We start from the raw sequence: 12,571 nt of genomic DNA on the forward strand, positions 1-12,571 counted from the left end.
TTCTTTTCTCCTCTAGTGTAAAGAGTTTATCCACCTCCTTGATGCAGCTGCTGGGGAGCGCCGATCCAGCCCGTATGTTTGTAGGAAGCTGAGGTGAGCTGAGATTGGACAGTTTCGGTGACAGGTCAGTCTGTACTTCAGTTAAGCTGATGAGTTTTTTTGCCTTCTCTGGTGACACAGTAGATACAGACCCTCCATGTCCGAAACGGACCAGTAGACTGCTTTCTGAGAAGCTGACGATCAGCTGCTGGACTTAACAGCAGGTTAGATTTTGAAATGATGTTAAAATCACATTTCTGCTCTCCCACAGTGCTTCGGTTGGTCTGGCTTGTTTTCATACGACAAGCAAGGTGCGCCAGAGTCCACTGGGAAGAAGACTGAGGCCGTTTTTTTAAACCTGCGTTGTTTAATTCATTTCGGTTCTCCTGAAATTCCTCTGTGACATGAAACCGAACCAAGGAAAACTCATCCACTGATTCAGAGCCGAGCAAACAAACTACAGGTCTGAAAAAAACCTTCAGAGCACTTCATTTGAAAAGTTTCCCGAAACACCTTCCGTGAAAAAGGCTCAACTCTTTCTTGATGAACTGTGCGACACCGTTTTGCCGCAGGCGACAGGATTTCCCTCCGTGCGCACAGACGCTGCCAGGCAGCTTATCCACTGCCTCTGTGGCCTGAAGCATTTTCGGTGGACAAGTGTGTCCCTGTGGACAGGACACAAGTCCATCACAGGGGTTTACCCCAGTCCGTCTCTTTAATGCTGAGTGCCCAGCAGAGAGGCTTAGTCTTTCCAATGACTCTGCCAAAGATCAAGCCCAGAGCGCACAGTGTCAGGCCCGGACACTCTTCACCTGGGCCGCCGATAACACTCACACATCCTCCTCCTCCTCCTCAGGGATGAAGGGGAGAGCAGAACCCTCTTAATCTCTGTTTCTGGCTGGGTTTACGGCTCTATTCCGAAACTTCAATCACCAGCACCTTAGGTATTAGACGGATATTTGTACTTAATCAAAATGCAATTTAAATTCACTCTGCTGGTAGCTGGTAATAGAGAAGCCGCATCAAGCATCTAGAAAAGCTCCTAAGTCTGCCCGGGTGCTTACTTCTTTTTGTGTGTTCACGTTCACTTCTTCAAAACTCGTCACGCAGTCCGCGCAGCAGCAGCCAGTGCGCACTGGACAGTGGAGAACTTTTCATTACTTTGACAATCACCTCATCTTTCAAATTTCACAAATTGTTTTCTCTCTCAAACTAAACCACCAACACTCTATACGTTGACATTCTATCAAAATTACGACGGTGAGCGTCTCGATTCATTCCTGGATGATCTTCTATGAAAGACGTGTCAGATGAGGAAAGGAGGCAAGAGAGGACAGAAGGACATGAGGGGGACATAAGGTGTAACGTTGATGAGAACTAGTGGCCACATGCAGAAGGCGGAGTTCACTAGCACGGCTGCATACCGGTATCTGCACTCCTATGTATGGTCAATATACTGTAACTTCTCATATTAAAACGGGTACTCGAGTATTATCTGGGGTGTGGCCACCTCGAACAAAGGCAGGCAGAATAAAAACGCACTGAGCAGCATGACCCCATGAATTTCAAGTAGCCCGAAGTCACAAAGAGAAGGTAAAGAGATCTGTGGGGACACAAACCAGAACTCAACAGAGCTCACATGGTGATTATTTATCCCGGCAGTGCACGAAAGCTTATTAACGTCGTTCAGCAGACTGCACACCACATTTCACCGAGGCTAAACGTAGAGGCTCGTTTTGTTTGGCCACAGTTTTCATAAAGCTGTGATAAGACGTGAAGGTCGCAATTATGGTAAGAACCTTTTCTAACAAGTTTCCCACATCCTAGAACACTACAACAAAATTCAGTTTCGGCTTGAGCTCTCTGGTGAAAATGAGCTTTCACAACCTGTTGTAACCCAGAAACAACCGCGACGACACGGTCACACCGAGTCTCTGCGGCGCGTAACCACCTATGCAAACACAGCCTCACACCTTGGGATTGCACCTCTTGTCCTTTACCAAATTCCCACTGTCACTGCTTCATCAGGACCACGTAGATGATGAGAACAAATGGCACCTGAGGTCCTAACGGACAGATAGCGAGAAATATGTCTCTCTCTTCGTTCAATATTTTACCAACGAGATGGGCATTACATTTCCTCTGGTTTCAGGAAAATCATAACTGTCTGTTTTTCATCTGATTGCTTCCTTTTTTTCATTTCACTGCAAAATGTGGCTCATTGAGTTTCGTATGAAAGCCTTCGTCTCTCTGCACAAATGGAATGAGATTATTTTGCAGTGGCAGATCAGGCTCATCTGGAAGACTCCAGGCTAATAAAGTGGAACACAACAGCGATAGTCACCCATTATGAATGATGGAGTAATACTCCACTTGACATGGATTTTTGCTATATTGTGATTTGTTGACGATTTGTAGTTGCAGCGTAACGGAGAGTGTGCTCTTTGAGGGAAACAGGGACCTCTGTGTTTTTCTAAGAATTTTTTCTGTGGCTAATAATGAAAATTATGGAGTAAAAGCTGTGGGACAGGACCTACTGAATGGAGCTCCATGAAAGTGATCGACAGTTTTTCTCCATGGATTTGATGCCTCTCTGCCAACTGTGATCTAAAACTGCAAACACAGCAATGACAACTTCATAACACATTAAGTTAGCTTTTAATCAGGGCTGGATGTAGCCTGTCTGGCCTGGGGGGGCACAGTATCACAGTCAACATATGGTTCTCTCCTTGAAGTCTTAGGTGACCCTCTCCCGAAAAACGTGAAAAAACGTGCATATTACGGCTGAAATTCTGAGTGTTACCTGAATACAATGACGATGGACCTGAACGTACAAAATGACTCTGCATATGTGTAGGTTAAATGTGAGTTTATTTGATCTCGTCACTGCCATTCGAATTCGGGGTTTTGACAGTGAATGGTGAAATCTAAGTCACCTATGCCCAGACCTCGCATGAACTTCAATAATTGTGAAACATTTTGACGACAAACTTCAACATTTCAATAAACGTAGAGACGCGTTTTGTTTAGCAATAGTTTTCATAGAATTGTGAGAAAACGTACGGTCACATAAGTTTCCTACATCCTACAACTTTCTTCACATCTAAGAGAATTCAGTTTCGGCCTGAGTTTGGTGAAAACAGGCCTTGTTTCTGGTTCTTTTCACAAAACTATCACATAGAAAAATGGTTTGTACAACGCCGATTTCGTCGTTTAGAATCCTCTGCTCACAGAAATTTCAGTCATACCTGGTGTTTGCTAACTAATGAATGTAAACAGAGCTGGACAAGCAGCTGTGATGTCGGAGGAAAATCTTTGTAGAGACAACAGCTGGAGTTTTGTTCCAGCGTCATTTTGGACCATGTTTACCGTTGCACAAACTCTGCCACCTCAGCCGTGCATAAAACTTTTTTTTTCTCCTTAAACAAATTTCCGCTGTTTCCACATTTTCCAAATGCAAATTGAAAATGCTCATGAAAACAGGTGAATGGAAACACACCAACAGTATATGACATCACATTGTTTAATTGGCTGTTTCCACACAGACGAGGTATGGAAATTTTCAAAACGCCTCTGTTGAACCTTTGTGAGTTGGGTTGGTGAACCTGTAACTGCGGGAGAACTTCTTTGTTGTGTGGAGTTTTGGAACTGAGTGTGTCTGCCGGCTCACTGGGCTTAAGTTTAGTAACAAGCTAGTATTGGTTGATCGGTTGTGGATCCTGCTTTGGTGCGGTCTTGGCATTGGACACTCTCTTTGGTGGACTGCATGACTCCCTCACTCTCACGTGAAGAGAGACCACGCTATACTTGAAGACACTGTAAATGCGTACGCAGCACGATGCCTGGGGAACGTCCCCTTGGAACCCTAACATGAAGTCATCCAAAAGGCTTGCAAGGAGAGCGGAATAGGATGAGTAATGTTCATACAACTGTCCAACGCTTCCCCAGTGCTCTTTCCCAGTTTCTCCCTTTCTGTCTTACTTTCAGTCAAACAGATGTAGCCATAATTAAGCTGTGGGTTCTTGCCTCAGCATAAGGTGACAGTTGAACTGTAACACAAAAACCACTTAATTTAAATTTGCGTAAATTTGCTGTTTTTGGAAATTGAAAAACAACTTTGGCGTTTTTGTCACCACTTCTCAAAACTGCACTTTTGTTTCTAATATAGCATCAAAATAATTGAGTGCAAACTGTAAAACGAAAAAAATGACAGTAATGTGGAGAGTTAAGTTTCTGTAACGCTACTATTCGTAGACAAGCGTATGGCACAGTTTTATCCATCATCCAAACATTCATCCATCCTGCAGTTTCCCCCTTCATTTCTACTTACGTTTCATCCATGGGTTCTTACCTTTTCCGCAGACTGCGCCGTGCCAAAGAAGATGGGTATAAAAGCCAGCCATACGATGCAGGTGGTGTACATGGTGAACCCGATGGGCTTGGCCTCGTTAAAATTCTCCGGGACCCCGCGGGTCTTTATGGCGTAAACAGTACACGTCACCATCAGTAAGATACTGTAACCCAACGAGCAGATGATCTGAAGATCCGTGATGTCGCATTTCAACACCCCTCGTGCCAGATCCGGGTTGATGGTCTTCTGCTCGTCATAGTCTATGATGGTGTTGGGTGGATCCACCCCGAACCAGATTAACACCCCCAACAGCTGGACCGAGATGAGACTGGAGGTGATGGCCAGCTGTGAGGTGGGGCTGATCAGCCTCGGCGCTGTCACCGACTTCTTGCCCTGTTCGAAGATTCTGTAGATGCGGTTAGTTTTGGTGAGGAGGGCGGCGTAGCTGATACACATTCCCAGACCCAGGAAAATCCGTCTGAACGAGCACACACCAACATCTGGCTTGGCGATCATGAGGAATGTGATGATATAACACAGAAATATCCCAGTCAGGAGAACGTAGCTCAGCTCCCTGCCCGACGCTCGGACAATCGGCGTGTCGTTGTACCGTATGAACGTCGCCATGACAAATAATGTAGCGATGATACCGAGCATTGCCAGGAAAACCGGAATCACTGCCCAGGGTGAGTGCCATTCCAGTTTTATGATGGGTATAGGCTGGCAGGACGTGCGGTTGGCATTGGGCCTCATGTTGTAGGAGCAGAGTTTGCAGGTGAACTCGTTGTACTGATACTGGTACCCGTCGCAGGGCTCGCAGTGCCAGCAGCAGGGCATGCCTTTCACCACCTTCTTCCTCTCGCCGGTTTTACAGGGAAGGCTGCAGACAGAGCTGGGAATCTCCTGCTCCCCCCGGGGCCACTGCATGTCCTCATTCTGGAGAGAGAGCATAGGAGACAACCAACGGTTAGATTCAGTGACTTAACAGTTAATAAAAAGGTAGGTAAACTGTTGACTTGAGTCAGTGATGAACACAAGACAAAACTGCCCCAAATACAACCATAAATCAAAAAGTCATTAGAATCTGTTAAATCTGACTTTTCTTCATTCTGCACTCCTATCTCAAATTGGAAATATAAAAATTTTGTCTACTTCCCTAGAGTTATCTTAGGTTGAAAATCACATTCGTGTTAAATTGGATTATGCTGAAATGAAAACTTCCTAAAAATGTAAATTTTCGTTACCTTAACCCTAGGTGAGGGGGAAAAACATCTGAAACCAAAGCAGACACTGCGAAACTTCAAAGCTTACCATGCTGTGAAAACCATTTTAACTGACTCCGAGTCTCAGATTTATTGCTGATTTGATCTTCTAGTGTGCATCGCTGATGCTAAACAAGGGGTTTGTTACTAAAGCAAAGGTCTCATCGATTTGACGGCTTGACAGCTGCTAATGAGTAATGAATGCTCTATTAGCCGAACATCAATATAGATGAATTCAACCTGGATCATAGCTCTGCTCTGAACTGACATCCTAGCAGGAGGACTACTCCACAGGGGTGGGGGGTGGCTGGTGGTTGACATGAGCAAGGCGTGAAGTTTAACTAGGTCTAGGAGTTCCTGTCTGTAGGTGAGTACCCTGTATACCCACACACTGTATTTACATACATATTTGAGGTACTTTTACTTTACTACTTGTAGTTTACTTAAGTTATTATTATTATTTTTTTTTTTTTTTCTAAAATTGACATTTTACATAACAAACATATGATGAGTTTATAAAAAGTCTTGTAGCCTACTGTTATACATTAATGCATGACTAATAATAATCCATTATTATAATATATAATGATGTTATAATAAAAATAATGTAAAACTCACCGGAACCTTTTTTCTGAATAGCCCACTTTTACTTTGATAAATTTTCAAATCATGACTTTTGCTTATAAGTATGCAGGATGCTTTGCTGCTCTCAGGATCACATTTCCTCCGTTACTTATCAACACACACCCCTTCTGCGCCTCTCGGCTGACAGTGTAGCTTCATATCTAACATTATCTGTCTGTCTTATCGTCTCCTTCTGGAGCTGCTTCTACCTCAGTGTCATTGTTGTCAGACTGTTTTTTTCTGTTTTAAAAAAGCTTAAAAAAAATGCCTCGGTGCGCTGGCTTCATATTTGTAGTTTTATGTGCTCAATGAGTTTGAAGCGACATAAAACTACAGCGAGAGAAGGATCTTTTCTGAGCTCGTCTTACAGACAACCCACAAGTGTGTGAGTGGGCGCCATCTTTAAGTCCGGTATCCAGTTCCTGTAACACATCTGTGGGGTAATTACTGCGCGTTGCCTGGGAGGGGGCACCGCCTTACAGGCTAAACTCAGGGAATATAAAAAATCCCTGATGCAAAGTTACCACCGCAGATGACATGACAGGCTGCAACACAATTGCCCGTGGTGTTACTCCGCAACATGCACACTGACAAGTATCTGTGGCTATTTGTAGGTAGGTACACAGTGAACCTCCGGCCCAGAGGACGGTATTCACTGTATACCTGTGTATACACACCACTACACCTCTACAAGAATACAAAACAGTCTCTACAGAAAATAGTAAGAGTATCCCGAATATTTAATCACTTGAATTTAGAGGACTCAGTAAATCAGTTCACGTCTTCTCAACAATTCAAGCCCCATCCTGAAACTCTGCCCAGACCTTGAAAGGGCTTCTGGAGACTGGCAGTGGCCAAAAACCCTGTTATTGTGTATAGATGTTGATTATTTTGACAAATGGCTGGTTTGTGTTTGAAGGATTGGAGAGGAGCTGGAGGGATTTCAAATGCCACTGTGACCCAGAGCTGATCAATTACACAGTGTTAAGGACATCCTAAACCACATTATCTACAAAGACCAATCTGAATCAGTCTTTGGTTCCAGGTGCCAGGGGCTTCACTTGAGAAAAAAGTAAAAAATGTATACTGGATGTTATCACCACCCACCATCAACCAGACTCTCCCCGGGCTCTCTGCATGCAACCAACGAGCCAAGTTGATAACCTGGGATAGTCGGGGATAAAAGGCTGCATCAAGCAAATAGCCTGAGTCAGCCGAAGGCTTGTATTTGGCCATGGTGAGAACTCAGAACCCCAACAAAAAGGCAAACTCCAAACAGCCCTCTAATCTTCCTCCCTCCCACAGGCAGCAGGCCAACTCTGCAGAAAAGGAAAAGAAAAGCATTTCTTCCCTCCCACACATCTCCTGCATATGTCACACTCTTTCTCGTACTTTTTTTGTCCACCTCACGCTAAGCTTTTTATTGTACTCCGAGCACAGCAGAGCGACACACGGACCTTGAAAATACATGACCGGCTGACGCAAATCCCTGCTGCTCCTCCTCAGTAATAACTCATAGGCAGGTGAATATACCCCATTTAGCATATGAAATGTATTTAAATCTGACTTGTCATGTGAGAAACAAGCTTTACCACACAGAATTGATTAGTGGCAGAGTGGGGCCTGGTAATAGAATGACTCACGGCTTCACAAATCCAAAAGGATTTCAGACCGGAGATTCCAATGGGATTGAAAACGCCAGGAGCAACGTCGGGTCAGTCATTTGAATGGTAACACCATCTTTTCGCCTTCGCAGCGGCCAGGAGCCAGCCACCACGGCGTGATCAATAATTCACTCAGCTCTTTTAAGAGGTGTCACAGCAGGTAAAGAGATCTGGACAAGAGGTCTCTCTGGTCTTAAATCTCCGACTATGTGCCCATACAAAAGTCCTTAGTTCCACCTTCCCGTCAGCTGAAGATCATCCTTAGCAAGTGATTAAGTTTCAGGGTCCTGAACTCAGCCTACACCCTGACAGTTATTGTCGAAGAGATCTGTGTCTCGCTGTCAAAAGTCATTTGCAAAGTGTTTGTGAGGGACGGCGTGGCTCAGAAGGCAGAGCGGTCGTCTAGTAACCGGAAGGTTCCTGATTTGATCCGGCGAGCGTGTCGACGTGTGTCCTCGAGCAAGACACCGAACCCCTAACTGCTCCCGATGCTGCCCCTTCAGTGTGTGAATGATTGAGTGAGACGTACGTTGTAAAGCGCTTTCAGTGGTTGACAGACGAGAAGAGATGAAATAGAAAGAGGAGAACTGTCTGTAGCAACATGGACTTCCTCAACGGTTAAAGAAGAAACATACAAAGAGCACAAAAGCCGCTTTGTTTGATTTGAATAGCTTGCTGGGTCCTTTCGGTTCTCGTAACTCTGCAAAGTCCAAATTATCATCAGTCAACCCTGTCTTCTAGAAATTAGAATTTTATGCAGCTTATTTGCAACTGCAAATACGTTTTGATGGAAATGTAACGACACCCGGATTACGTTTTCTATTAACATGTTCAGGAAAGGTTTTAATTAAGAAAAGGTTCCACCTTGCCAAATCTTGACACTGAGCGTATCCGAATAACGACATCAGGTTAATACGTTTTCCCTACAATGTCCACTCGTAGCAACAAAAGCATGATGAAACATTCTTTTATGATTAAGTTAAGGTGCTCACAGCACTTGATTAGGTGGTTTTGCTTTGTGCACCCAACATCCAACCCAACCACCGTTCAAAACATCGCTTCTGAACATAATCCTGGCGTCGATTGCATTTCTCAGCTCCAACCCATTAGTAGTACACAAGCATCGTTTCTAGGAGACATGGTTGTGGGTCTGGGCATGATACTGGACTTTGGTCTAGGGCCTGAGTAGATCCAACTGAATTCACTATCACTATCACATGGTGTTTCATTATCATGGCAGGATAAAAATGTGTTTTGTGAATTGAAGCACGAGACACAACATGTTTACTGCTCTGCCATTTCAAGCTCTATTATTACCAAATCATATCCATAAAAATAAACAGCGCTTCGGCTGTTACAAGCAGAAACTGCTCTGCAAGATTTCTGGTTTTAAAACCAACGAGTTATGTTGTCAGAGAACATTTCACTGGTACATTCAGTATCAACAGATATGTTACTCATTTTCTCATCACGTTGATAACAAACATGATTACTTTTCCTCCAAAATTATTATGACTGTCCTCTGCTCCCTTTCAGATCAGGTCTCTTTTTAGAAATGTAATTCCTGCATGGAGAAATGTCGGTTACAGTGAAGGTACATCACCTACAGCAGGTTATGCATTATTCCTCAGTCTGTTGGCCCCGTCTTGACCTATGTCAGAATCTAATTTTAAAATGCTTTTTGGCCTAAATTGTGCTGACATGCAGCATATTTCTAAATAGAGCTGTGTACAGTCAAACTAACTGACACGTCAAAAACCTGGGCCTGGGTACATTTAGTCCAACGCACGGGAGTACTGGTTGTACTGTCTGGGTGTTTGTGTGCAGTGTACTCGATGCGTACTTGAGAGTGAATTATTACACAAAGCGCCGAGGGCGGGGCGCGATCGGTAGGTGTCCAACAACAAATTATTGCCCGGGGGCCCTGAAACAGGCGAATCCATCAGTGCCCTTATCGGCAGGACAACACTGTTTGTCTGCGTCTTTCAGAACCTTTACAAATCCCTGTTGGAAAATAAATCGGTTTTATGATGTGACAACACTATGGTTAAGGGTTGGTTTAGGCACCAAAACAGCTTCGTTAGGTTTAGAGAAAGATCAAAGTTTGGTTTCAAATGACTGTGTTGCGGCTAGGGGACCTTTGTCGTCATGGTTACAGTAATAACCAGGTGGTTGAGGTTACTTCAGATTTGAAAAAAAAAAAAGGATTCAGAAGGAGGCAGTGCAGGGTAGTAATGGATTAAGAAAGCAAGAAAGTACAAACCGGAAATCTCAAAAACAAGAAGGGGGAGCAAAACAACGGGAGCAGATTATTTATTTCTCTCGGCAGTATTCTGCAGAAGATGAAGAGAAAAGAGAGAAGAGGGGGTGAGATTTCTCTATGGGCACAACCTCCTCCTCATCTTTCTCTCTGTCTATTTCTGTCTGCCTCCGTTCCCGTGGTTTCCTTATCAGTCGCGGGCAGACCTTTGCTCCTCTGCCTGCGTCTGCTCTGCTGTCAGACTCCACTGTCGATAAACCGCCTGTCCACTTTAATGTCACTGTAGGCTGCAGGTCAGGTGAGCACTTTAAACGGCCTGACATTAGCTTCGGCCTGAATAAATACCTGTAAACTGTCCAAAACAAACACGCCACCTTTCTGAGGAAACAGAAAGGGACATCTGTTCTGCCTCTGCAGATACCGGAGGAGGTTCGGCTTCTCCTCGAGTCTCTTTCAATGCATCTCTGTGACATTCAACAATGTCCTGTCACACATTCTTCTGCCTCATCCTCTTCTTCTCTACCTTTCTCCTTTCTCCGTAACGATTATCCCACATTGTTTGCCGATTCAACAATTAATCACCAGTAAGAGAAATCTTCCCATACTGGCCCCATTGAATCAAACGGGGTTATGTTTGGTGCCCGTGGGCGGCTGTTTTCCGTCCGCCGGCTGTTATCTGGGAGCAGTTAATCCATGCGCTCATTAGCCCCCTCATCCTCCTCCGTCCTTCCCACAGCAGTTTAACTGCCGCCGCCCGACGCTTTATCCGGCCTTTAGGGGGCCCCCGGCCCCGAAGCTCCCCATAAAATACTCTTGGGGAAATCATGGAACCTATGTGCTGTTGCCATGGTTACAACGCAGGCTCCATCTCAGTTCCTTTGGCCTTGACTCTCCAGTGCCCAACACCTCCACTGCTTCTCCTTCTGCCTTCTTACCCTCGGTTTCAATCCTGACGCTGCCGGATCATTATGTTGCAAATGCAGCGAACTGGCTTCTGCCCACTCTGACTCATCAGTTTCTTTTTTCCTTCCTTTCTACTCTTCCTTTTTCCACTCGTGCAGTAGTGTTATTTGTTTCTTTGCTTTTTCTGAACATAGATATTTCTTTGTCCCTCTGCCCTCTTTTCCTCTTCACAAATCCATGGGCCCAACAAACAGAGGCTCCAAAATGTCATCTGTAATAAATCTAGGGCAGCACCTAACAATTATTTTCATGATTGATCAATCAGTCGATTATTTCTTGATTAATCAGTTAGTAGTCTGGTTTATAAAATGACAGGAACTGGTGGAAAATGCCCATTACAATCCCCCATAGTATGAGGTGAAGTCTTTAAATGGCTCATTTTGTCTGACTAAACCCAAAGATATTTGGGTTTCAGTTTATCGACGATCAAAATAGTTGCTGATTGTTCTCGAATTTTTCATGAATCAAATCATTGATTAATTGACTAGCTATTGCAGCTGTAGTTAAAGTGGCCTTGTGGCATTTTTGGACTCCAGTAGCGCTGTGAAGCAGTTTTTGTATGGTCCTCGTTTTGTTTATCTCACGAACGACGAGATCCACGGTAGGTGTCGGCAGTAACACACCACGATATGCTGTGATGCACCCACAAAAGGGAGTGAAGGAGAAGACTGCAAACTGGTAAACATGAAAGTAAAAAACTTTGTGAGGAAGGAAATGCATGGACACTTTTGTTAGACCTAAAGAGTACAGACATTACATTTTTGTGAGGAAAACATCACTTTTGTCTGTTTCCTAGAAAACTCGACAGGGCCCCTAACAAACAGCCACAAAAAAGAACAATTTCCAAACGTTCCCCAAACGGCTGAAAAATCTGCCACTGTGAAAACTTCCCCCTGACGTATTTTCCAGTAGAATGAAAATCCAAGACGCAGCCAGGTCCTGCTGGTGGCTCTGCAGATGTCAGGGCAGTGGTGTTAGGATTAAAATACGAATTGGCATTATATTACCAATGGTTGTCTGTAGTACTCTGTGGGGGTGTACTTCATGGCGCAGTCTTACTTTAACACAGTGAGCTGCCACACGTGGCTCTGTGGATGGTTCTATGTGGGTCTGTCTGTCTGTCGGTCCACCACTTTGGTCCAGACCGAAATGCCTCAAAAATATCAGACGTATTGCCATGAAATTTTGTTTCTTTTCTGGTCTCCAAAGCTTGAACACTAATGACTTTGATGATCCTCTGATCTAGCGCCATCATCAGGTCAGATTTTTAATTTGTTCAGTTCTTTGGTTTATGACCAAATACCTGCAGAACTGATGATATCACATCAGCTTAGCTCCACTTTTTTGGTGCTGCTAAGTAGCAACTGTTAGCATGCTAACACACTGAACTAAAATTGTAAACATGGTA

The 12,571-nt window shown here is 44.2% G+C and overlaps 1 protein-coding gene across 1 annotated transcript in view; it reads right to left on the bottom strand.

Moving 5' to 3' along the window:
• Positions 1-12,571, bottom strand: part of LOC120783473 (metabotropic glutamate receptor 7) — a 264,890-nt gene that overhangs the window by 36,271 nt on the left and 216,048 nt on the right. The window contains exon 8 of the mRNA XM_040116524.1: positions 4,391-5,326. Coding sequence (XP_039972458.1) covers positions 4,391-5,326 — 936 coding nt within the window. The remainder of the gene's footprint in view (positions 1-4,390; positions 5,327-12,571) is intronic.

This window comes from Xiphias gladius, chromosome 21 (genome assembly GCF_016859285.1).
Source record: "Xiphias gladius isolate SHS-SW01 ecotype Sanya breed wild chromosome 21, ASM1685928v1, whole genome shotgun sequence".
NCBI classification, from domain to species: Eukaryota; Metazoa; Chordata; class Actinopteri; order Istiophoriformes; family Xiphiidae; genus Xiphias; species Xiphias gladius.